Below are 23,779 nucleotides of genomic sequence, written 5' to 3'. Positions count from 1 at the left end.
CGTTCACTAAAGACATATCCGACTGCATTTACCCGAATACTCACCAGGACGTGCATTTTTATATATTTTTTTACCATTCAAACCCAATAATCCACGAAACTGGCATCGCGATCTGACTGAGTGAAAGGCGTGTGCGCGCGCTTCAGGTCAGAGTCCGGCAGCGCGCGCGCGAGCACGTCCCGGCCGTGCCGCACTTTTCTGTTGCTTTCTTTTTCCTGTGCTGCGCGTATGCATTTGACTGTTCTGCTTCCATTGTTTAGTGAATGGTGGAAGCAGAGCTCACACACACGTCCTCACTCCTGCTGTCACACACGACGCAAATGAAGAAATACTGCTCTTATTAGAGTGCTGTCGTAAAGTACCGGTACTATTACAATTTCATATCGTACCCATTCTACCCAACTTACCCAGTCTAAAAATATTGACCTCGACTAATTAACATCGTCGACGCAGTCGATTGTATCGACCAATCGCGACAGGCCTTGAATGTTGTAAAGTAGGGAAAAAAATACTATGGAAGTCAATGGGTGCCATCAACTGTCTGGTTACCAATATTCTTTAAAATATATTATTTTGTGTTCAGCAGAAGAAAGAAACTCATACTGCGTTGGAACAACATGTTAGTGGGTAAATTAAGACAAAATGTTCATTCAACTATCCTTTAAAGTGTTGAATTCCATGAAGGAGATTGAGAAGAGGATAAAACAAATTATATAATTTTTTTGATCCTATTGACTAATATATATATATATATATATATATATATATATATATATATATATATATATATATATATATATATATATATATATATATATATATATATATATATATATTATATTATATTATATAATTTGCTTTATTCTCCTCTTAATCTCATTTAACGCCTTACAGCATACCATTTAAAATGAAGAATTAGCAGTCATTTCCAGCATCCAAAGCCTCTAATTGATGTCCGTTATCGTCCTGACAACCAATGTCTTACACTTCAGGCTACGTGGCATCTGCAATAGAAAGATCTATAATTTCCTGTGATAACTTTTGAATTGCCTTCAAATGACGTCAGCTTTGTATGGGCTCAGCGAGGAAGAGTTAGATTTTCCTGTAAATTGATATTCGAACAAATGAGCAAATATCCATTTATGTTAAATATCCATGTGTTGTTATGATACAACACACTGCAGACATAATATGAAGGATGCAAAACAATGACCTGAGACAAAACTGATTCTTGATTATGGTATACACTGCATGGCATGATAATGCTCAGGACAAAACCACAGATTGAATGGCTGGATTGAGCACACGTCTATTTCTCAAACACTTTGTCCTGTCCTAGGTATTGCTTATGCTGTCTACCCAGACCGTATTACCATGAAATGCTCATAGAAAGAAAGAAAAAAGATAACTAGCTGAACAGCATGCACTCTCTCCGAAAAATACTGTTGCTTTGTTGTCTGTACTGAAGTGAATCAACTAACCTATTTTCTTTTTTTTAATATGACGGCCAATGTGGGCCAAAAGAACATCATGTTACATTAAAAGCAGTAGGAAAGTGGACTGCAGAGCATTACATTTCTCAGCATGACTATAGCTTGCAACAAATAAATCATGAAAAATACGTTTTGGCGTATGGGTTAAGTTTAGAGTTAGATTGTGATTGTGATTGTGATTATTTGGCTTATTAATTAGCCACGCACATATATTCAAAGTAACTAATATCACAGTTGATCACCTTAAACTAAATTTAATTCGAAAATATAAAAATATCAAACATTAACTGATTCTCTCAGGCAAAACATTATGATAAAAAAACGTAAACGCCGTCACTCTTTGCGTGATGCTTCCTGCTGACGTCAGATGCGCACGGAGTGGCGTCATGGGGGCACACTGCTTAAAAGTTGTGTGTGACCATCGTTTCTGAACAGAGCAGGTGTGGAGTATATCCTCGTGCTGTGAGATACCAAACACGCATCAGCACTAGACCTGGAGAGTGATCTTTCTCTAAAACAACATATTCAGCACTACGGTGGACACTGCCAACAGCCTACTGTAAACAGGTAAACTTTGTACAGGATTTAAAGAGGCATAATTAAACTTAATAACTAATCATTTAATTTCTGAATGGGTTGGTTGGTCTATTGATGTGGAATTTTATGCGCAAATGCGCTTACTATAAATAACATTTTTGTACGCGCATTGTAGCCTACCTAGTTAAGTACATGCATATTATATTAGCACTTTTATGTCAAATTGTCAAGACTCTACCACAGATTGCTTTACATTTTCCTCGTGTAAGTAAAGGTAATGTGCTCGTTTGTAGCCCATGGCGTTAACTGTGAACTCCTGGTGGACTCTGGCTTTGAGCGCCTGTCTCGTGCTGATGGTTCGAGCTGAATGCGGCAGAGACTGCGCGCTCTGCGTTTACCGGCTGTTCCGTCAACAGACAGAGATCGACACACTGGTGAGTTTAATTTCCTTTCACAGTCACGCTATATTTTAACTAAAAGATTAAGCTATAGCTATTCTCAGGACAAGAGTATTTTTCATAGAAGTCAGGTCGGGGCTAGTTGTCACACGTGAATTTCATACAATTTATTAGCTAATTATAATTTAAGACATTTTTCAATGCTGCCTTTTCCTTTTTTTTTTTTTTTTAGCTGTTTCGTAATTATTTTACTGTTTAGGTTCTATTGTGAAGACTTACCTTTTATTGTGAGACAACAAAAATTGACTGAAAACCTGAACCTACCCTGAGAAATATTCACTGGGGTAAAATGTGTATAACAGCCCTCGTCGCTCCTACATTTATAATTAGCAATATTTGCAATAAATTAGATTTTTTTGCAAGCTATTGTTGTTTGACAGATTATAGCCTTCAGTGGTGTTCTGAAATAATTTTCCTAGATAAAAAGAAGTAGCATACTTTTAAAAAAAAGGTACTTATTAGGAAATGATAGACTTTCAAACGGAATGTATTGTTTTGTTTTTTTACTTTTAAATGCATGTTAATTGCATGAAACTGATATTAAACTGATATTAAATGCAGTTAGCTTTTTTGACCCACTTAAAGGACATCTTTGTAATTTTAAAATGACTTCTATTGTCTTTGAAATATGGTATGCAATTGCTGACAAGCATTATGGGAAAATATACTTTAATGTCATTTCTATTGAAACGTATATGTCATGTATTTAAATATATTTGTAATGAAGAAGTTACCATTTAAACTGTATTAACTCTAAATGTAATATTGCAATTATAACCAATTACTGTATGTCCTTTATATGGCAGTAAACACATCAAAACTGTACAACTTTAAAGCACGAGCAAAAGATTGAAATATGATTTAAAATGTACTTTATATTAAAATTTGGACATTATTAAATATTTGCAATATTCTTTATTGACTTAAAGAATACCACAAGTGCACTTTCAATACAAGTAAGTGCAATTCTTTTTCACAAGGATTCTTCTGTAATAATTCAGTAAAACAAATGCTTTTTTACTTAACTAAGCTTAAAATTTAGTTTGCAACCCCCCCCCCCCCAAATAATACATCAATACAACATTTCCTGTAACATCAATCTTTTGGTAAAATGGGACTTTGAATTTGAACAAAAGATGAACATTACAAAAATGTCTGGTTTTATATTTTGCATGCATATGTGAACGCAGTATACAAGCACAAGTGATCTTCAATTCTAGTTCTCTCTCTTTCTCGTGTTGCCATGTTTTCAGAGTTCTTCACTGAATTGTCAAGATTTTCCGCTGTGCAGATTGTCAGCAGTAATTATTGGCGCTCTTTATCTGCATTGAACGTCTGCAGATTGAATGTGTGTGCCCTCTGGTGGATCGATTGTTTCCTTGCATTAATTGGTCATTCATTTCTTCTCTAGACCTGTACATTAGAGTGCGAAGGGATCGTGGACTCCAGAAAACTAGAAATCTGCAAAAACATCCTCACAGAAGAGGATCGCCTTGCCGTCGACAACCTCAAGCAAGAGGAAGAGAGCACAGGCCACCTCCTCGCAAAAAAATACGGAGGCTTCATGAAGCGTTATGGGGGTTTCATGATTAAGAAAGCAGCAGAGATCGGCACGGGAGCCCCAGCTGAGAGTGAAGGCACAGAGGTCATCAGTAAGAAATATGGAGGCTTTATGAAGAAGGACAAGGCAGAGGGTGAAGCCGAAGACAAGCAGTTGGAGCTGCTGAGAGAAATCCTCAGGGTCGGTCTCACCTTAGAGTCAGATGAGCAGCATGATGTGGACATGGTCAAGCGCTATGGGGGCTTCATGAGGAGCGTACAGGGGAACAGTGGTCTAGGGGAGGCAGGGAGAGACCTGCACAAGCGATATGGGGGGTTTATGCGCAGAGTGGGCAGGCCTGACTGGTTGGACACCCAGAAAAGCAATGGGTTTCTGAAACGCACTTGGGAGGACGGTGGCGAGACGGCACTGCCCGACATGCAGAAGAGATATGGAGGATTCATGGATTAGAATTAAAACATGGACACCCATCCTAAACAACCTGTTCCTACTTTGTGTAGAGCTTGCACTGTACCAATTTCATGTGAAGCCATTTTTAATTACTATTTATTTTTGTCTTTGCTGCTGAATATTCCTCCATAATGTACAATGTACATTTGTGTTCTCTGTGACTAGGGTTTGTGTTTTAAAAAAATTCCCCATTCTCTGTACTTACAATGGAATCACCCATCAGATGGGACATTTGGTAAAGACAGAGGACAACAATCATACAATTTCTGGGTCACATCACAACGAATGAAAAGCACTTTTCACTGTGTTGCTTTGTTCTCTGAGAATCCCATCACATTAGCTAGTCTGCTTCGCTCATTGAACATTGTAGTGAGGTTACGTTTGCCGTCTGCACTTGATTAATGCATTTCTTTTTAACAACTTTTCAACAGCCTTTTGTTCTTGTTTAAATCAAAGCAACATTTTTGAGCTATTAGCTGTACAGAATACAATAAATTCATCTGACTGCAGAGCTGAAATGTCTCATTGAGATATGTGTTTCTTACAAATTAAGTCATTTAGCTAGTGGAAGATTTTCTCCATTGTTATGGTGTCATTGCCTTAATGACCCTCTTTAGTAGCTTATTAGTCCTTACTTTTCACATTTTCAACACGTACTTGATCAGTAATGTCTGAGAGGCTCTATTATTTTTGTGAATATGGTCAAGGCTAAAGAGCATTACTAGGCATGTTCATGATGTAGTTAAATTACTCATACAGATTTTACATGAAACTAGTTTACTCAAGTATTTTAGCAAGTTTTTACTATCTTTACCATTTAAAAAAAATTATAACTAAATAACTAAAGGGAAAATGCCCCCACATCGATAGATGGATGGATGAAAGATGGATGGATGGATTAAAGAAGGTTGATTTCTGAGCACTGCAGAGCACTGATGATGATTCATGAATCATTTGATGATTGTGGGTAAGTACAAGAAAGAGGCGACGACAAAGTTTATGCACTTCATTGATTTCCACCTCAGCTGGCAGACACTAAACTACTGTGCTCAAAGAAAGAACCCTACATTTATTTTTAATAGAATACATCAAGGTATCTTGTCATTCATGCTGTCACTCATAATAGTGTAAATTATACTCTGTATTATACCGATTATTATAAGATTTTTTTAGACATTGCAGTCGAACAGCCCTTTTCATTTATTAATTTTTTATTAAATTTCAAGAAACATAAAAAAAATGATGTAACAAATATTTCATGCACATTTTCAAAAGACAATGTTTTGCTCTTCACTCATTTACATATTTTTCTTGTTTCATACAAAGCCATACATTCTGCAAATAACTTTTTTTTTCTCCAGAATAATGGATGTTTTTATACTTTTCTTATTTCTTGCAATAGCATTCAATGAGTCAGAATATTTTTAAATCTTTACAAAAAAGAGGGCTTAAATAGACATTACCTTAGTTTATGATAATGAAACTTCCCAAAGAGAATTATTAACTTTATTGTGCTGTCAATTGTAAGAGAACCAGCATCAATAGTCCAAGAAGAGGATCTGCATCCGAAATCTACCCTATAGTAGGTGAAAACACCAAAAAAGTACCTGGATGACCTACTACTTCCGGTGAGATTCTGAAGTGTTCATATGATGGACATTTTATAATCCAATGAGGCCACGGGAGAGGATTTATAAATGGCAGTAAAGCGACGCAACTGACCCTGGTTGGGCATGATAGTGACAACATGGCGAATGCAGTACATCCAGATTACATTCATACTATACACACTCATACTAGAACATACTTTTTTAGTGGTCATGAAGTAATCACTTATTAAAAATAAGTACCTACTAAAGAGCTATTTCGGATACAGCCATAGACTAGTTAGTTGTCTATTTCAATTCAATTTCAAGATATCCAGTTCCAGTTACCAAATAAATGTGTAAGAGTTTCAGGTTCAAGGTTGCAAAAAGAGCATTGTGGTGAGATGTCTTCTTTGAATTTATTAAGAAACACATATATACATGCATGTGTGTATTTATACATAATAGTACACACACATATATTATATAAACACAAACTTAGAATTTTTTTTGTGGGGGTGGTGGGTTATTAGGCTACAACTCAGACAACATATACTTACATGTTTATCACTTTTAGCAGTGGTTTATGTAACTTCAATGGGTTTCCTGTAAAATGACACCAACATTTTGTATTTAGACCACTGTATGTGGGTATAGGAAGCTTTTCAATTTGGGAAGGCCAAATCCAGGCGGAAATGGTCCCAGAGTAATTTTGTGTAAATAAGTTACTTTGTGTAAAACAAATGCCTGCGTGATGCATGTCTCCAGAAAGTAGAGACTCCAAGCTTTCAAATGGTACCACATATGAGGTCAGAGCTCCTCCACAGACATTTAAAATTTAAAGTATATACTTGATGATGTCATCATCCTGTACAGGGTCCGCAGAGTTTAAGGCTGTTAGTGAGTCTTGGGGGAAATCTGTCTTCCAAAATCCCATACCACAATAAAAGCTGCAGAAGGAAATTTCACACATAGGCTACAGCAACGTTTTGTTGACACGGTTTGGAAAAGAAAACGGGAATATAAGCCATAAATATTACAAATACCATAAAATAACAATAGCCTCCCCGGACTGAACAACAGCTATTATCCATCTTCCCTCTAAAGAAAAGTGTGATTAAAAAATGTTACCATTACAATTTTAATAAAATTACAATTCCAACAGACTGGGTAGACCCATGGAAAATAAAGCTTTATCTCGACCTACTGCGCTGACAAAAAAAGAGTCATATCATTAACCAGTCGAACAGCCCTAAAAACAACACGAAACAAGTTTACACAACTCCCACAAATCAGTGCGCGGTGTCAGCTAAGTCACGTGACCGCAGCGTTTCTCACCTATCCCGTCCCGTGGACCTACTGAACCAGCCAGGTAAACTACAATTAAACTGCGGTATTGGTTAAGTTGTGTGTCTGTTGTCTGTAGTCTCTCCACAAGTGCGAAGAGGAGGAGTGAGCAAACTTAACGTTTAACATAACTTAACATTCTTAACTTCTGCGCGAGCTCTCGCTGTCTTTGGTTTATGTTCATTTAAAGGACATATATTTATTTACCGACTTCAACCTGCACGAGAACAACTCACCATCCGGGGACTTTGTATCTCGCACAGTAAGGTAAACCGTGTTACAATTTTTAACAGACCTTCCTTGGGCGTATGTTCGCTATATAGTTCATAATAACTGACAGGCACATTAACTATCAGTTTAAAATTTCATTCAGAGCATTTCTGACTACACTGGTTTTCTGCCGTGTTTGTAAACGCCTGTCTTAGTCACACTGTGATTCATTGTTGTTTTTTGTCATGTTATTCATAAGGTCAACTGAACATCTCAAAATGAACTTGATTTTGGAGACTCTTCGGTTGATAGTTTTAACCATCTACTACCACCTGGAAGCCTTCATAAAAGTCATCATCCCTCAGAGGATGAAAGATGTGTCTGGAGAGATCGTGCTCATCACTGGGGCAGGCGGTGGCATTGGCAGACTGATGGCCCTTGAGTTTGCCCCACTGGACGTCTCACTGGTGCTGTGGGACATTAATTTGGATGGTTTGAAAGAAACTGCAAAGCAGGTTAAAGAAAAAGGAGTGTCAAGGGTACATTACTATCAGTGCGACTGTGGTGATAGAGATGTGGTCTACAGAGTGGCAGATCAGGTAATCCAAGTTTAAACCTGATTGTGTGAGCTGTTTGCCTGGAATGAAGAGTATTGATTCAAAACCATAAGTGGGCTGAGTACATAGTTGGAGTTATATATTGTATAGACAATAGATTTTTTTTCTATCATTATTATGCATTATCGAAGGTATTACAACCAGTGTTGGGGAAAGTTACTTACTTAAGTAATGCATTACAATATTGCGTTACTTCCTTAAAAAGTAACAAAGTACCGCAATTAAGTAACTTAGTAATGCATTACATTACTTTTGCGTTTTTTTACTTTTTCTCACATGGACTGGCTTGTTTTTTTTGTTAGTTTTTTTATAACAAAAAAGTTCTATTTTTATGCAAATGTAAAGACACCAAAATTTAAATAAGCCTCAGGCTGAAGGAAATGCAAATTCACACGTGTACAGTAGAGGGCGCAGCTCAAAAAAAGCTGTGCTGCCATTCTGGACAACGGAAGAATAGGAGGCAGGACAAAAAAGTTGAACACTTACTTTGCCAATAAAAACTCAAAATCTAAAGTCACTTTTGCTTATGGTTTAACTGAATCATCGAAGGTCAGCAGCAAGACATTGGTCAATAAAGTGAGAATAAATGCATTTAAATAGTTGTTTTATTTAATATATTTAATTATTGGAGGTTTGCATAGTATTCTGATTTTGCATTTGACTGATTTTATTCGTTTTGAGAAATACTGAGAATTTGTTTTTGTGCAAGTGAGATTAGTTAATGCTCACATTTAGTCTAGAACTACAATAACCATCATGTTTTACACACAACACCTTTTTTCTCAACATTGGGACGAGAGCAAAAGTAACTTGCGTTACTTATTTGAAAAAGTAACTTAAAAAAAAAGTAATGTCACTTTAGTTACTTGAAAAAGTCATCTGACTGCATAGTTACTTGTAATGCGTTACCCCCAACACTGATTACAACAGACCTCTGCATCACTATAAGTGCACTTATTAACACTTGATTCTGATTGGTCAGTCCTGTGACATTCTGCATTCCTTTATCCTAAACTATATATTAGACTGTTGTCCCTGGCAAACAATGCTTGCTTCTGATTGGTCAGTCGTGGCATTCTATTGTTATGTATTACTCTGTCATGACTACTAAACTATTGGACCATTGTCTCAGGCAACATATATGTGATTCTGAATAGTCATTCAGGACCTTGGCTTAAGGCAGCATCCCCCTAAAGGGTTTTATTTTGCGGCAATAATTTTGTACAGCAAACTGAAATCCATTTTTATGTAAATGAAAAGTCAATACCAAAAAAACAAAAAGAAAACAAATAATTTTAATAGCACTTAGAAGGCAAAATACAATAGTTTTTGTCATAATATTCTGATTTCTTTTTTTGTAGATTCATAAACAAATAGTTTTTTGAGCGACAGTCACTCTTACAGGTATAGGTCAGTTTGGCCTCCCTTGATTTATGGTCAACCAAATCTATGGTACACTGTAATATAATGACGATTAACTCTAACAACTGGTTCATTTAAGATCCTAATCTACCTGTCCTGAATATTTTACTCATATTGATTATTTGTCCAATTCTAGGTGAAAAATGAAATTGGCGACGTCACCATACTAATAAACAATGCTGGCATTGTCAATGGTACTAAGTTCATGGACACTCCCGATGCAGTTGTTGAGAAGACACTCAGAGTTAATGCAATGTCCCACTTTTGGGTAGGAGTGACATTTTTCTGCATTTTTCCCCTTCTATTAAAGGTGCACTGTGTACATTTTAGCGGCATCTAGTGGTGAGGTTAATTGTATATTATATTGCATTTCTGTCAATAGATCCTCATAAATACTATACACTGCACCTTTAAATATTATATGGCACTTTAGTCTGAATATCTTTTTTTTTTTTTTTTTAAACCACTATTCTGTGTAAGTGTCAATTTGTGGTTATGCCTCTGTTTTAGACATGCAAAGCATTTCTGCCCGCCATGACGGAAAAGAACCATGGACATCTGGTCTGTGTTGCTAGTTCTGCAGGCTTGATAGGTGTCAATGGACTGGCAGGTAATGTCCTCTTATCTCTTGCACAACTGCTCTCTCTTGCAGTGTTTGGAACAGTAACAAAGTCCTTCAGGCCTTTAAGTCATTCAAACAAGACATTAATCTTTCAGCAGATATGAATGAACACTAATCAATACACAACTTCCAGATCTCAATCTCAGTGTGGTTTTATTCCCACAGGTGTGTGTGAAATAAAAGTGTAGACTTGAACAGGAAACAGATATCCGAGATGATGATGTGAATTCCTGTGACGTCTGTGTGTTATCTTAGTTTGCTTATTACTGCATGGAGATTTTAATGAGCTGCTGTCTGAAATGCCTAAAACTGGTTTACCTTGCAGCGTCACTACCACGTTTGTAAAAAAATGTCTCCTATCTTCTCCACACAGATTATTGCGCAAGCAAGTTTGCCGCTGTGGGTTTTGCAGAGTCTGTGGCCCTTGAGCTGATAGATGCGGGGAAGGATGGAGTCAAGACCACAATCGTCTGCCCATACCTCATCAACACAGGCTTGTTTAATGGCTGCAGTTCAAGGTAAGCTGGCAACACACTTCATCCCCAAACATGTTTTTGATTTGAGGCTGCAGCATTTGAACAGGGATACTGAAGACGTCATTTAAAGAAAAACACTTACTTTTGAGATAATGATTGATCTCTCAATATTGCTTTGCTCTCAAATTGTCAAAACGGTATCATTTCAGGGCTATTCAATCTCAGTTCTTTGTCGGTTTCCAATTAGCCATAATCAGAATCTCTGTAGGCAGGATTTTGCACACTGCTTTGTAAATGTATACAATCAAAATAGAGACTGACTTTGACTGTGCTTCATGGAGCTTGACAAACAAAGCACAGATGACACAAACGCAACTAACCATGATCAGACTTTCCCAGGGTAAAATGTCTCTAAATGGTTTATTGCAGCCTTTTTAACTCTTTCCCAGCCATTGACAAGATTTTTTTTTGATCATTTATGACGCTTCCATGCCATTACGTTTTTCCAGTTATAACGTAGGGGTGCTATTACAGGTCTTCTGAAATGGTACAGAATCTCCGGCTCCAAAAACAAGTGAAGAAAAAGATCTTTGTAAACCAGAAGAAGCGGGTAGAATTTGTTTACACACAAGTAATCTAACTTGATCACCAAACATTCAATAGCATATATTTTAAATCAAAACTGCTGTTACAGATACAAATTTCCAATCCTCGAAGAGGTAACAACAAGCTTTGGGGTTGTTGACGGACTCCATCTATGTTTTGATCATCGTCTTTGACAAAAACATGGTTTTCTCAGCTTTTTGTTCGAAACCCACAGTCAAGTGCCCCTATTATGCTTTTTCAGATATTACTCTTCGTGCAGTTTATACCTGTTTGTGAATGTAAAAGGTCTGAAAAGTTTCAGAGATCAAGATCAAGTGCACGACAAATAAAGTTATTGTCTCCTTAAAGAAAGAAGAGATTCTGAACTGCCGAAACGAGTCGTCAGTAATTCCAGTCTCACTTCCTGCTCAAACAATATGTTGGTTTGTAACAAACTTGCATAATACCAGTCTACGGTCTTCATTGGCTGCCCGTGAACAATGTCTACTTTGACCCGCCCTCAAACACTGTGGTTGTAGCAGAGACTGGATGAGTTTGGTTTGTTGTTGACATATTGAGAAGACACTGTTTTATGTTTTATTGTTGTTTAACCATTGTGCAACCTTATGGACAATTTTGTCTTTTTCAGTTTAGTTTTTTTTAATCATTTTGCTTGGGTTAATGCCAACTGCAAAATGTATTTTTATTTTTATTGGAATTGTACTATTTCACCCCATTTCCTTAAAAAAAAAAAAAAAAAAAATTGCAGTAGGTACACAAAATAGTTCCTCTCAGGGGCCCGTTTCAGAAAGGAGGTTAACCCTGAAATGAGGGAAAACCCAGAGTTTCTTTCTGTCTCCTCCCCTTTTTAAAGCGCCAGCGGTGTTTAGATACTTTATTCTTTCATTCAAATGGCACAAATGCTTTTCTTACTGAGTATTTTTGTCGTATTTCAAGTACAAATATAAAAAAAGATAAATTAAATATAAATCTAAAGTAAGCGAAGTTTACTTAAAACAAGTTAAATTATCTGCCACTTGACAAAAATACATAGTAAGAAAAGCATTTTTTTTGCAGTGCAGGAACATTCATTGAATTGAATTCATATTTTCATCATGAGGACACTGTCAAAGAGTCAAAAAAATGGCATGTCCTTTTATACAGGATCCTGACGTTCACTTGCTAAACCTCTAGAAGTAACCTAATAATTAGAATTTCCTTTAGGATTTCCAGTGGTTGGACGCATTGATGACACTCATATTCCCATCATCACACTTTCTGAAAACTGATTATTGTGTGGAATGGAAGAATGCCAGATGGTAGTCCGAGATACAGGGAGTGCAGAATAATTAGGCACGTTGATTTTCTGATCATATTTTTTTTTTCCAGGCACATTTGACCAATTCCAAACCACAGTAATCCTAATAACTACTATTGATTTAGTATTTAATAATGTATAAGTGATATATAATTGTTCATGAAGGCTGGAAATGAAAAACACCTTATATTCAGGTGTGCAGAATTATTAGGCATGTTTTCTTTTACAGATAAATTGAGCCAAAAAAGAGATTTAACTCAGACTGAAAAGTCAAAAAGTATTAAATGCCCATGAGAAGGATGCAATACTAATGCAATACTAGACATTGCAGTTAAGGCATGACCATTGGACAGTGAAATGCTCGTTGGGTCAGCAGGGTCAGACAAAAACAGGTGGTGAAGAAAAGACACCTGTTAACTGCAAAAGAATTAAGAATTAAGGTGAAGAATTAAGGGTGAAACCATCAGGAACCCTTTAATCTCCAGCGCCACCATTTTCCAAAGCTGCAACCTACCTGGAGTCTCCAGAAGTGCAAGGTGTCAGGATCTCAGAGACTTCAGTTAGGTAAAGAATCCTAAAAAATGACCCCCACTAAATAAGAATCACAAGCTGAAGTGTTGTAAAATACATGAAGAAGGTTTTTTTATAGGCTTTATGGACAGATAGGTTGAGAGTGACTCTTGAAGGACCAGCACCACATCCTCTAGTACCACTGTTTGAAGAATTCATCTTCCAGAATCTGGCAGTACGTTTTGGGAGTTCATTTTTAGTCCATCTCTGCAAAACGGACTTCAGGATGGACTAAAATGAACTCCCAAAACGTACTGCCAGATTCTGGAAGATGAATTCTTCAAACAGTGGTACTAGAGGATGTGGTGCTGGTCCTTCAAGAGTCACTCTCAACCTATCTGTCCATAAAGCCTATAAAAAAACCTTCTTCATGTATTTTACAACACTTCAGCTTGTGATTCTTATCTAGTGGGGGTCATTTTTTAGGATTCTTTACCTAACTGAAGTCTCTGAGATCCTGACACCTTGCACTTCTGGAGACTCCAGGTAGGTTGCAGCTCTGGAAAATGGTGGCGCTGGAGACTAAAGGGTTCCTGATGGTTTCACTCTTAATTCTTCACCTTAATTCTTAATTATTTTGCGGTTAATAGGTGTCTTTTCTTCACCACCTGTTTTTGTCAGATCCTGCTGACCCAACAAGCATTTCACTGTCCAATGGTCATGCCTTAACTGCAATGTCTAGTATTGCATTAGTATTGCATCCTTCTCATGGGCATTTAATACTTTTTGACTTTTCAGTCTGAGTTAAATCTCTTTTTTGGCTCAATTTATCTGTAAAAGAAAACATGCCTAATAATTCTGCACACCTGAATATAAGGTGATTTTCATTTCCAGCCTTCATGAACAATTATATATCACTTATACATTATTAAATACTAAATCAATAGTAGTTATTAGGATTACTGTGGTTTGGAATTGGTCAAATGTGCCTGGAAAAAAAATATGATCAGAAAATCAACGTGCCTAATAATTCTGCACTCCCTGTATATGCCATAACCACCACCACCACCACAGCTGTTAAATACATTTATTTTTATGGTCATCTTTATTTCCTACAAATACTTTATTCTTTTTCCTGTTGGATTTTAATATTCTTCCTTCATCTCCTCTTCATCTGTCAGTGGTGCTGGTGTTTGGCTGGCCTGAGTAGAAGTCAAATGTTAATGTCATTACCCTAATTAATAACAGGTGGGATCAGAGAACATAGACCCTTTTCACATTTCCGGGTTTGTCAGAGCGGAAGTCGTCATAGTTGGGTTAACTTTTATAGCGGTGAATGAGAGTATACATTAAATATATTTTTAAAAAGTGTCCCCGTTTTGCTCAAATAGCAAAAAAAAAAAACCCTCCAGAATAGTGATTTCACAACTTTCAGACATAGAGTGAGATTGATAATGGCAGTGAAAAGAGAGAAATATGTTAATTTTTACCATCACTCCCATAGATACTGTATTAGAAACACCCTCACAGCAGCGGTAACTTTTTTAAAAAATTGATGCAAAAGTAATATAATACAAATGTACATACATTTAAATACTAAAAACATTGCAGGATTTACGATATTGATGACCGTTAAAACGCGTCATCACAGTCTGTAAAAAGGGTCTATGTGGCAAAAGCTGCTGCACATTGGACACTGAATTTTATTTATAATATGTCAAATGTTTGTAAAGTCATTAAACCTATACCCATTAACCTTTTATGCTTAAAAGCTTTACCTGATTGAATTATGTTTTTATTTTTTATTTTCAGCTGCTGCCACATTCTTATTTTGCCTTTTGGATACCATGAAAATTAAACTTAATTAAACTAATTAAGAATTAAACTTACATATTGACCCCGGAAGTATGCAAACGTCTTTTTGTTGGGTGCTCTTGCCATGGTGAATAGTAATTTCGGAGCTCCATTGATCGTGGCTTTTCATAGTTGGTGTGCAGACAGATGTTTCCCATCTCAGGGTAAGTCAACTCAGTTCAAGTTTAAACTCAGAATTGGTTGAACCTCCTTATTGAAACGGGCCCCAGGATCTTTTGGACAAAAATGTCCCCATTGAAACCCATTAAAACTGCCATTTTTAAATAAATAATCCAAGGGGCATTTAACCCTAAAATGGTCAACGTATTCTGGGGGATACAAACATTTGAGAGGCTGTGGGGAGAGGCAGGGAAAGTGTAGGTCTCATTTATTGGTTTCATGTTGAAAGGGTGTTTGTTATGAATATTTAGATCTGGGGCCCGTTCAATCAACTCTGAGTTAAAACTTGAACTCTGAGTTGAATTACCCTAAAATGGGGAAACTCTGAGTTTTCAGTTTCAGAACAGCTGAATTGAGGTAGTTCAATCTACTCTGAGTAGTCTGACTCTGAGTTAAACGTGTGCACCACGACTATGAAAAAAAAGAACGTGGCAGCAGCTAAAAATGAGGTATAAAAACATAATTCAGTCAGGTGAAGCTTTAAAGGGTTAGTTCACCCAAAAATGAAAATTCTGTCATTAATTACTTACCCTCATGTCGTTCGACACCCGTCAGACCTCCGTTCATCTTCAGAACAGAAATGAAGCTATTTTAGTTGAAATCTGATGGCTCTGAAAGGCCTCCATTGGCACAATGGCACTTTACACTCTCAAGATCCTTAAAAGGTACTAAAAGACGTCGTTACAAAGTCCATCTCACTACAGTGGTTCTAAAATAACTTTATGAATCGGCGAGAATAGTTTTTGTGCGCAAAAAAACCCTAAATAACGACTTCTATAGTGATGACAATTTCAAAACAAGGCATCATGAAGCGTTATGAATCAGTGAGCCGAATGATGATTCGGATCGCGTGTCAAACCGCCAAACTGCTGAAATTTGCCGATTCAAACCGCTGATTCGACTCGCTGATTCATAACGCTTCGAAGCTTCATGATGCCTTGTTTTGAAATCGTCATGTGTAACTTTTGGTTGGAAGCTATGCTTTGCATTTGTAGCGTTTTTTGTATTTGTTGCAACATCTAACAAATATGTGTGAGAGTGAAAGTGACATACATTTTTTCCTCTTAAACTGACATAAATGTAAAATGCACTTTTAATTGCTCCTAAACCAGTCATTTTGGGTTCATTAATTTGTAAAAATAAAATAAAAAAAATAAAAATAGCTATTTAAATCAAAGCATGTGCCTTCTGTGCAGGTGGCCCCGACTGCTGCCCATGTTGGAGCCAGATTATGTTGCTAAGAAGATTGTCAAAGCCATTCTGACAGACCAAGTTTACCTCTTACTTCCAAGGACCTTATACTTATTACTGGCTGTTAAAGGGTAAGTTATTTTCATATGCTTATCTCAAACTTCTCCAGGTAAAAACTTTCCTTGTGTTTGGAATTTTTATCTGTAACATTCTGTACACATCTGCAAAAATGTTTAATATTTTAAATGTTTTTGTAGTACATTGATCGTATCTTTCCAACACCCCTCTTTTATTTTTTTCAGCTTCAAATATAAGTTGCAAATCCTTTCTAAGCAACTGCAAGATGATATAAATGTTCTTATATGAACATAACGGATGCTTCTCTAATGGAAGGCAGCATCCTAGTGAGGCTATACCCTTCCTAATTTAGTCCTTTGGAGGCTTGTAGGCTTGAGTCCTCCTCAGCATTAAACGCTAGAATGAGACAGTCTTGTAAGTGCCCATGGTTACGTCACTAATGTTTCCGCCTTCGTGGTCATGACTCGAAAACGATATTAAAAACGTTTATATTAAAGGGTTAGTTTACCCAAAAATGAAAATTCTGTCATTAATTACTTACCCTCATGTCGTTCGACACCCGTCAGACCTCCGTTCATCTTCGGAACAGAAATGAAGATATTTTAGTTGAAATCTGATGGCTCTGAAAGGCCTCCATTGACACAATGGCACGGTTCACTCTCAAGACCCTTAAAAGGTACTAAAGACGTCGTTACAAAGTCCATCTCACTACAGTGGTTCTAAAATAACTTTATGAATCGGCGACAATAGTTTTTGTGCGCAAAAAAACCCTAAATAACGACTTGCATAGTGATGACGATTTCAAAACAAGGCATCATGAAGCTTCGAAGCGTTATGAATCAGCGAGTCGATTCAGCGGTTTGAATCGCCAAATTTCAGCAGTTTGTCGGTTTGACACGCGATCCAAATCATCATTCGGCTCACTGATTCATAACGCTTCGAAGCTTCATGATGCCTTGTTTTGAAATCGTCATCACTATGTAAGTCATTATTTAGGGGTTTTTTGCGCACAAAAACTATTGTCGCCGATTCATAAAGTTATTTTAGAACCACTGTAGTGAGATGGACTTTGTAACGACGTCTTTAGTACCTTTTAAGGGTCTTGAGAGTGAACCGTGCCATTGTGTCAATGGAGGCCTTTCAGAGCCATCAGATTTCAACTAAAATATCTTCATTTCTGTTCCGAAGATGAACGGAGGTCTTACGGGTGTCGAACGACATGAGGGTGAGTAATTAATGACAGAATTTTCATTTTTGGGTGAACTAACCCTTTAACTGCCTTTCTAACAATGCAGTACTGGTTTACATTACACCCGGTTTAAGATTATGTGATTCATTTACAACACAACATAATGCCTTTATCTCAAAAATAATTCTTACACTACATAGTGAAATTGGACAGGCTCAGTGCTGATTCATTTGTGTGATTTGGAATGTGTGCGTAGGATTGGAAGTGATCGGGGGATGCAAGGTATACTTGATTCTTGGCAGAATGAAGGACGCATATAAAGGCTGCCTTCAAAAGATCCTTTTAAATTAAGACATCCGGCTTTGACAGAGCTTGATGATGTTGTAGCCAGGATATGCAACCTTACTAGGATGCAGCCTTCCGCTTGAGAAGCACCCAGTGACAGTGTTGTCCAAATCTGCTGTGATCAAAAAACACATTAAGTTAATCAAAAGAGCTCAGTGGTTAGCGATGCTGCCTCACAGCAAGAAGCAGAGGTGGACAGTAGTTAATTGTTTCCTACTTTTTCCTACTTTCTAAGTACATTTTTCAACTATATGTACTTTATCAGAGTGTTTTTCTTTGGAAAACTTTTACTTCACTACATTCCAAAGCATACTGACTTTTTTTTTAATACCTTTAATACTTAATTACACAAAAAATGTAGTACTTTCTTGTCCTCAAGTAAAACTTTGCATTAGTTTTACTTGAGTAAAAGTAAGAAAGTACTACATTTTAAGTATAATAAAGTATTAAATATTCAATATGAAACATTACAACATTCCAATGCATAAATTGTTAAGTAAACATTTTCCAAAGAAAAGCACTCTGATAAAGTACAGACACTGACAAAGTACAAATTTACTTGAGCAGAGTAAAAATACTATACTACTGTACGCCTCTGACAAGAAGGTCCACGGTTCAAGTCTTTTCTGTGTGGAATTTGCATGTGCTCCCCATGTCAGTGTGGGTTTCCTTCGGGTACTCCGGTTTCCCCCACAGTCCAAAGACATGCAGGTTAGGTGAATTGAACAGTCAAAATTGCCTGTGTGTGTTAGAGCCGTGTGTTGACTGGCCATCTGTCCAGGGTGCTTTCCCCTGCCTCTGGCCTAAAAAACTGGAATAGGCTCCAGCCCTATGACCTTAGAAGGTTGTATAAGCAATAGAGAGAGAGAGAGAGAAATACAAAATATAACATTCACATGGCAGCAGCAGAACATCTGAATACACGTATACAAAACGAATGGCCCTTGTGTAAATGGAAATACACCTTTAATTGGTCCTTACACTGTCTGAGGCTTGATCCCCGCAGTGGATAGAAACAGAAAAGCTCTGCTGAAAGTTAAACCTATAAATTTGATGTTGTCTGTGGAGTGAGTCAGGGATGTGACATGAATAATTTCACTACAGACTATTGATGTCAAAGTAAATCTGCTGCACAGTAAAGAGGGAGCCAGTGGGTTTTAGAGAAGTATCTGGAGTGAGCTAAAGGTCTGAGAGTTTAGCCTAAAGCAACGGCACGGAACAAAACTGTTTCTCAAGCACTGACCTCAGAGGAGGAGGTTGTGCGTGTGGATTTACTGATCTGCCCGAGGATATTAAGACACTGCCTGAATGACAGGAACACCGTGATTCATTGTGTTCTTGTGCTGACTTCACCCACGCTTGGTGAAATTTACATATTTTAGTTTGCTGCTTGTATTTATGAACTTAAATTTAATTATGTCTAGTTTTATTCATCTTTTGTTTTACTCTAATAGTTCTGAAAAAAATTGTGAAATGTTGGGGGAAAAGTATAAATTAAGTTAAGTTTGATTTTAGACAAAACACTTTAGATTTCGCTTGAAAACAGCACATTGCTGACTGTAGTCTGCTTATTCATATGAATGTCAAGAAGATTGTATCTCTCCCGGTTTCAGTTTCACAGCGGCAACCAGTCTCGCAAGTTGTAGAACTTGTAGGTTGAATGTTTTCCAGCTGTACTAGTGCCTGTATTTCATTACACCTTTAACCGGGCCGTGGCTTGCCTTGAAAACGAAGGACCCTTAAGAAGCTCTTTCTTATGCAGCTGTGACAATTACTGATGCTAACTCGGAAGATAAAGCAACACCTGTTTGTGTGGGTTGTGAGACAGACTTCAGTGCATAAAATTGGCCAATTAATTCCAATCTGTGTTTAGTCTTTAATGCGTTTTGGACAGTAGAGTCATAATTATCAAGGCTGCAGTTTTTGAATGGGAAAAGGCATTCTTTATTATTTTAATGCCTTCTTTCTTTTTCACAGAAACATGTATAACCTTACTGATTCTAGTCCTATCAATTAAATCATCAAATCACAAATTACATTTGTTAATGTATTATTCCAGCATGATGATGAGTGTTGAATCTTAGTGCATTAGGTGATAATTAAGTGCGAATGATCTCATTTCCAGGCCCGGTCATTATTTTCAGTCCTGAACATTGGCCTTTCACACTTTTTCTGGCCACTGTGCTCATATTTGAAATTCTATTTTCTCTCTGTGGATAGGATGTCTGGAGACAAAAAAAAGAAAAAAATATTTTAACATATGGGACCCTGGACCACAAATCCAGTCATAAGTTGCACAAGTATATTTGTGAAAATTGCAAACAATACAGTGTATGGGTCAAAATTATGGATTTTTCTTTTATGCCAAAAATCATTTGGATATTACACACTATGTAACATTTTTGGAGTAAAATATCCAAAAACCACTAGGCCAGTGTTTTATATTTTGTTCAGTTGAGTACTTACAATATCCCAAAATGTTTCCAACTATTTGTAAATCGTGAGAAATTGCTTTTTTAACCAAGGAACCGGGACGTGTGAGGGAGTCGCCTGCCAATTGTGTCATATCTGCGTTACCCTCGGTTTCTGGTTTTATTTTGCAGAAATGCTGTACTCTTAATGCAGTGTGAACAATTGTCATAGCAGCCGCCGAGCGAACGCACAGAGTAACGTCATAACACAATTTTCAACACACTCAGATGTATTTAATATGATAAACAGGGATGCGTTACCTCATACCCCATGACTGGAAAACCGTAAGTGGCGCCGGCGACTGTCATAATAAAAGTCCCGCTGCTCTTCTCATTAACAATCGCTCCAGCGTGCCTTGCTCAGCTCCACAACACTCGGTCCTGCTTTGCTTCATACAACAGTAACGTTAATAATCGCATCCATGAACATGATTTCTGCCCGAGTCCTATCCCGATTCCACCGGCTGTGAGGTGAAGACCACATGTCCCAAGATTCTGCGCTCAAACGTGGTGTCATCAAACTACGCCTTTGTTTCGAACAGGCGACCTCTAGTGGACGGAAAAGTTACATAGTGCACCTTTAAGAAAGATCATGTTCCATGAAGATATTTTTTTAATTTCCTACCATAAATATATATATTTTTATTATTATTAAGGACTTCATTCAACCCTTAATCGCCCCTCAAGTAGGGTTTACGTTTGAGTCCCTTGGGGTCAGATAGACCCCAAACTTTTACAGAGCGATTGCATAAGGAAATATAATTTTTTTACATGGAAAACTATATATCATTTTTTTTATTTACCTCTCAACTATACATTTATGCTGTGTTTTTGTGGGTATTTGGTAGTTTTTTACCTATTTACTGCACAAATACTTAACTATGTCATAAATTGGCTCATTAAAAATAATTTTTTTATGAAAAAATCACTTGAATGATGATCTTAAATAAATATAAATAGTTTTTGGACATTGCTCTGTGTGTTAGGGATAGAATACCGCTATCTGTAGGTTTGTGGAAAAACTTTAGGAATTATAGTTAAAGAGAAAGAGCAATGACCACATTATCCAATATGGTCCATAGGGAAGTTATGCAAAAGTTAAGCTGCCTTTCATCTTTCTTCTATTTGCCCGTTTCCCTCTCTTTCTCATGATTGTTCCATGTTGCATTTGTGCTCTAGTATTTGTCCTTCATTTATGTATGGAATTTTTTCAGATTTATGCCAGTTTTGTTGATTTTATTTGCCAGTTTCTATAAAAATGCTCTCTGTTGCAGTCACACACATGTGTGTGTTTGTGTGTGTGTGTGCGTGTGTGTATATGAGACAGAAAGTTCGTTCCACTTTGTGTTTATGCTCTAGGACCAGATCTTGATATAAATGTAGACATTTTCAGATTTATACTGGATTTAGTTGATTTTTTTTTACAAACAAAGTAAAAAAAACATTTTTTACATTTTCCCATTCATTGCCAAAATCCAAAAAAATGCTCCAGACACCTGTGTTTGTGTTTGTGTGTGTGTGCGTGTGAGTGAACATGCTTGTTGCATATTGCATTTGTGTTCTAGTATTAGTACTTCATTTATGTATGAAAATCTTTCAGATTTATGCCAGTTTTGTTGATTTTATTTGCCAGTTTCTTTAAAAATGCTCTCTGTTGCAGTCACACACATGTGTGTGTTTGTGTGTGTGTGTGTGCGTGTGTGTATGAGACAGAAAGTTCATTCTACTTTGTGTTTATGCTCTAGGACCAGACCTTGATATAAATGTGGAAATTTTCAGATTTATACTGGATTTAGTAAAAAAAAATTGACAAAAAAAGTGATTTTTTTTTATTTTTTACACTTTCCCATTCATTTTCAATGTGGGGTCAATCTGACCCCGAGGGACTTAAACGGTAAATTTTTTTTACACACCTTTAGAACAACCAAATCAAGCCCAGATTTTTTGTGCATGTTTAGATAGATTATTTAGTAAAAGTCACCGAGTCTCATGGCCCTGAGATGAAGGGAACACTTTTAAAAAATGGAGGAAAAGTCCAGTGGGGTCAGCTGGACCCCAAGGGACGATTAAGGGTTAAAGGCGATTTTCTCAATATTAAGATTTTTTTGCACCCTCAGATTCCAGATTTTCAAATAGTTGTATCTCAGCCAAGCTTATTTATTCAGCTTTCAGATGATATATAAATCTCAATTTCAAAAAATTGACCCTTATGACTGGTTTTGTGGTCCAGGCGACTGTGTCATAATACAAGATGACTGTATGTTGTAATTTGAGCTTTTTTGTAGTTTAAAAACACCCAAATATGATTATATCTCAGACTTATATGTTCAGAGACCCATATATCTTCCTCATTACTTTTTTTCTTTACAGTATCATCCCATTCAAGCAATCAGTTATCCTTGGTATGTACTTGGGGGCCTTCAGTTTCATGGATGCTTTCAGAGGACGGGAAAAGAAGAGAGACTAAATGTAATAAAATTAATTTCTCAAATTTTGATGCTTATTATATTAACACTAATGATTGTTTTTTTATTATTTGTAACTACCTCTGCCAAATAGTTATTCCAGTATATCATAATAAAAATTGTCCAAATTACATACTGTTTTGATATTGGGGGAAGTTTTTTTTAAAAACTGAAAATGTGGTAATTTTTTTGTTTTTTTTTTACAGTGTGTTAGACATAGTTATGATCTAATGTTGGCCTCATTTCAAAAGCAAGATATATATGATAATACCAGTAACAACAGCAGGCACGTGCAGAGGGGGGGGGGCTTTGGGTGCTCGAGCCCCTGCCCTTTTTCAAAATGAATCAAAAGTGCCCCTCTCAGACAAATATCAATGATAATATTGTGGTCAATAAAACTAAATAAATGTGATTATTATAACATGACAATGCATACAATAGTAACGAACGGCTCAAAAGTCGGACAATTTCTGTTGAGGCGTTGCCGTAACGCGTTGCTATGGGTCGCGTGCGTTTTGATTGACAGCTGATTTTCCACTGTTCGGAAGCGGCTCTCGAGCCAAATATGGTCCTTTCAGAGAGTGTGTGGCCTCACGGGAAAAAAGTAAACCAATATTTTTTTTTTCATCCATAATCAGAGCTAATGTGTTGATTTAATTACAAAGCTATATATGAGCTATTTATTTTAAAGTATTACACAATTCACCAATGCTCGTTTGTCATGTATAGGCTATACACCAACCAATCGTGATCTGGCAAAGCAAGTTCAAATTCCATTGGGCGATGTGAAGCGGTAATTTTCTGTTCTTATTCA

General features: G+C 36.8%; 2 protein-coding genes across 3 annotated transcripts; both read left to right on the top strand.

The window, feature by feature from the left end:
• Positions 1 to 1,924: 1,924 nt before the first annotated feature.
• On the top strand, positions 1,925 to 5,021 carry penka (proenkephalin a). The gene is made up of 3 exons (XM_079819080.1): positions 1,925 to 2,060; positions 2,324 to 2,464; positions 3,900 to 5,021. The coding sequence occupies exons 2-3, from the start codon at positions 2,327 to 2,329 to the stop codon at positions 4,497 to 4,499; spliced, it is 738 nt and encodes a 245-aa protein (XP_079675206.1). The 5' UTR covers positions 1,925 to 2,060; positions 2,324 to 2,326; the 3' UTR covers positions 4,500 to 5,021.
• A 2,359-nt stretch (positions 5,022 to 7,380) lies between these two features.
• Positions 7,381 to 23,095, top strand: sdr16c5a (short chain dehydrogenase/reductase family 16C, member 5a). 2 transcript variants are annotated; one of them, XM_079819317.1, is made up of 7 exons: positions 7,381 to 7,457; positions 7,902 to 8,241; positions 9,818 to 9,949; positions 10,192 to 10,291; positions 10,677 to 10,821; positions 16,423 to 16,548; positions 22,871 to 23,095. In XM_079819317.1, the coding sequence occupies exons 2-7, from the start codon at positions 7,921 to 7,923 to the stop codon at positions 22,965 to 22,967; spliced, it is 921 nt and encodes a 306-aa protein (XP_079675443.1). In that variant the 5' UTR covers positions 7,381 to 7,457; positions 7,902 to 7,920; the 3' UTR covers positions 22,968 to 23,095. The 2 variants fall into 2 exon arrangements, with proteins under 2 accessions (XP_079675443.1, XP_079675442.1); XM_079819316.1 differs by having other exon boundaries at positions 7,387 to 7,699.
• Positions 23,096 to 23,779: the final 684 nt, after the last annotated feature.

Source organism: Gobio gobio (genome assembly GCF_949357685.1).
Source record: "Gobio gobio genome assembly, chromosome: 6".
NCBI classification, from domain to species: Eukaryota; Metazoa; Chordata; class Actinopteri; order Cypriniformes; family Gobionidae; genus Gobio; species Gobio gobio.
Note: the sequence above shows the minus strand (reverse complement) of the source record. Positions and strands in the feature narration are given on the sequence as shown.

Coding starts and splice junctions, on each gene's coding strand:
- sdr16c5a (XM_079819317.1), top strand. CDS start 7,921: ATGAACTTGATTTTGGAGACTCTTCGGTTGATAGTTTTAACCATCTAC. Junction 10,292..10,676: donor AGGTGTCAATGGACTGGCAG/GTAATGTCCTCT, acceptor TTCTCCACACAG/ATTATTGCGCAAGCAAGTTT. Junction 10,822..16,422: donor TTTAATGGCTGCAGTTCAAG/GTAAGCTGGCAA, acceptor CCTTCTGTGCAG/GTGGCCCCGACTGCTGCCCA.
- penka (XM_079819080.1), top strand. CDS start 2,327: ATGGCGTTAACTGTGAACTCCTGGTGGACTCTGGCTTTGAGCGCCTGT. Junction 2,465..3,899: donor AGACAGAGATCGACACACTG/GTGAGTTTAATT, acceptor TTTCTTCTCTAG/ACCTGTACATTAGAGTGCGA.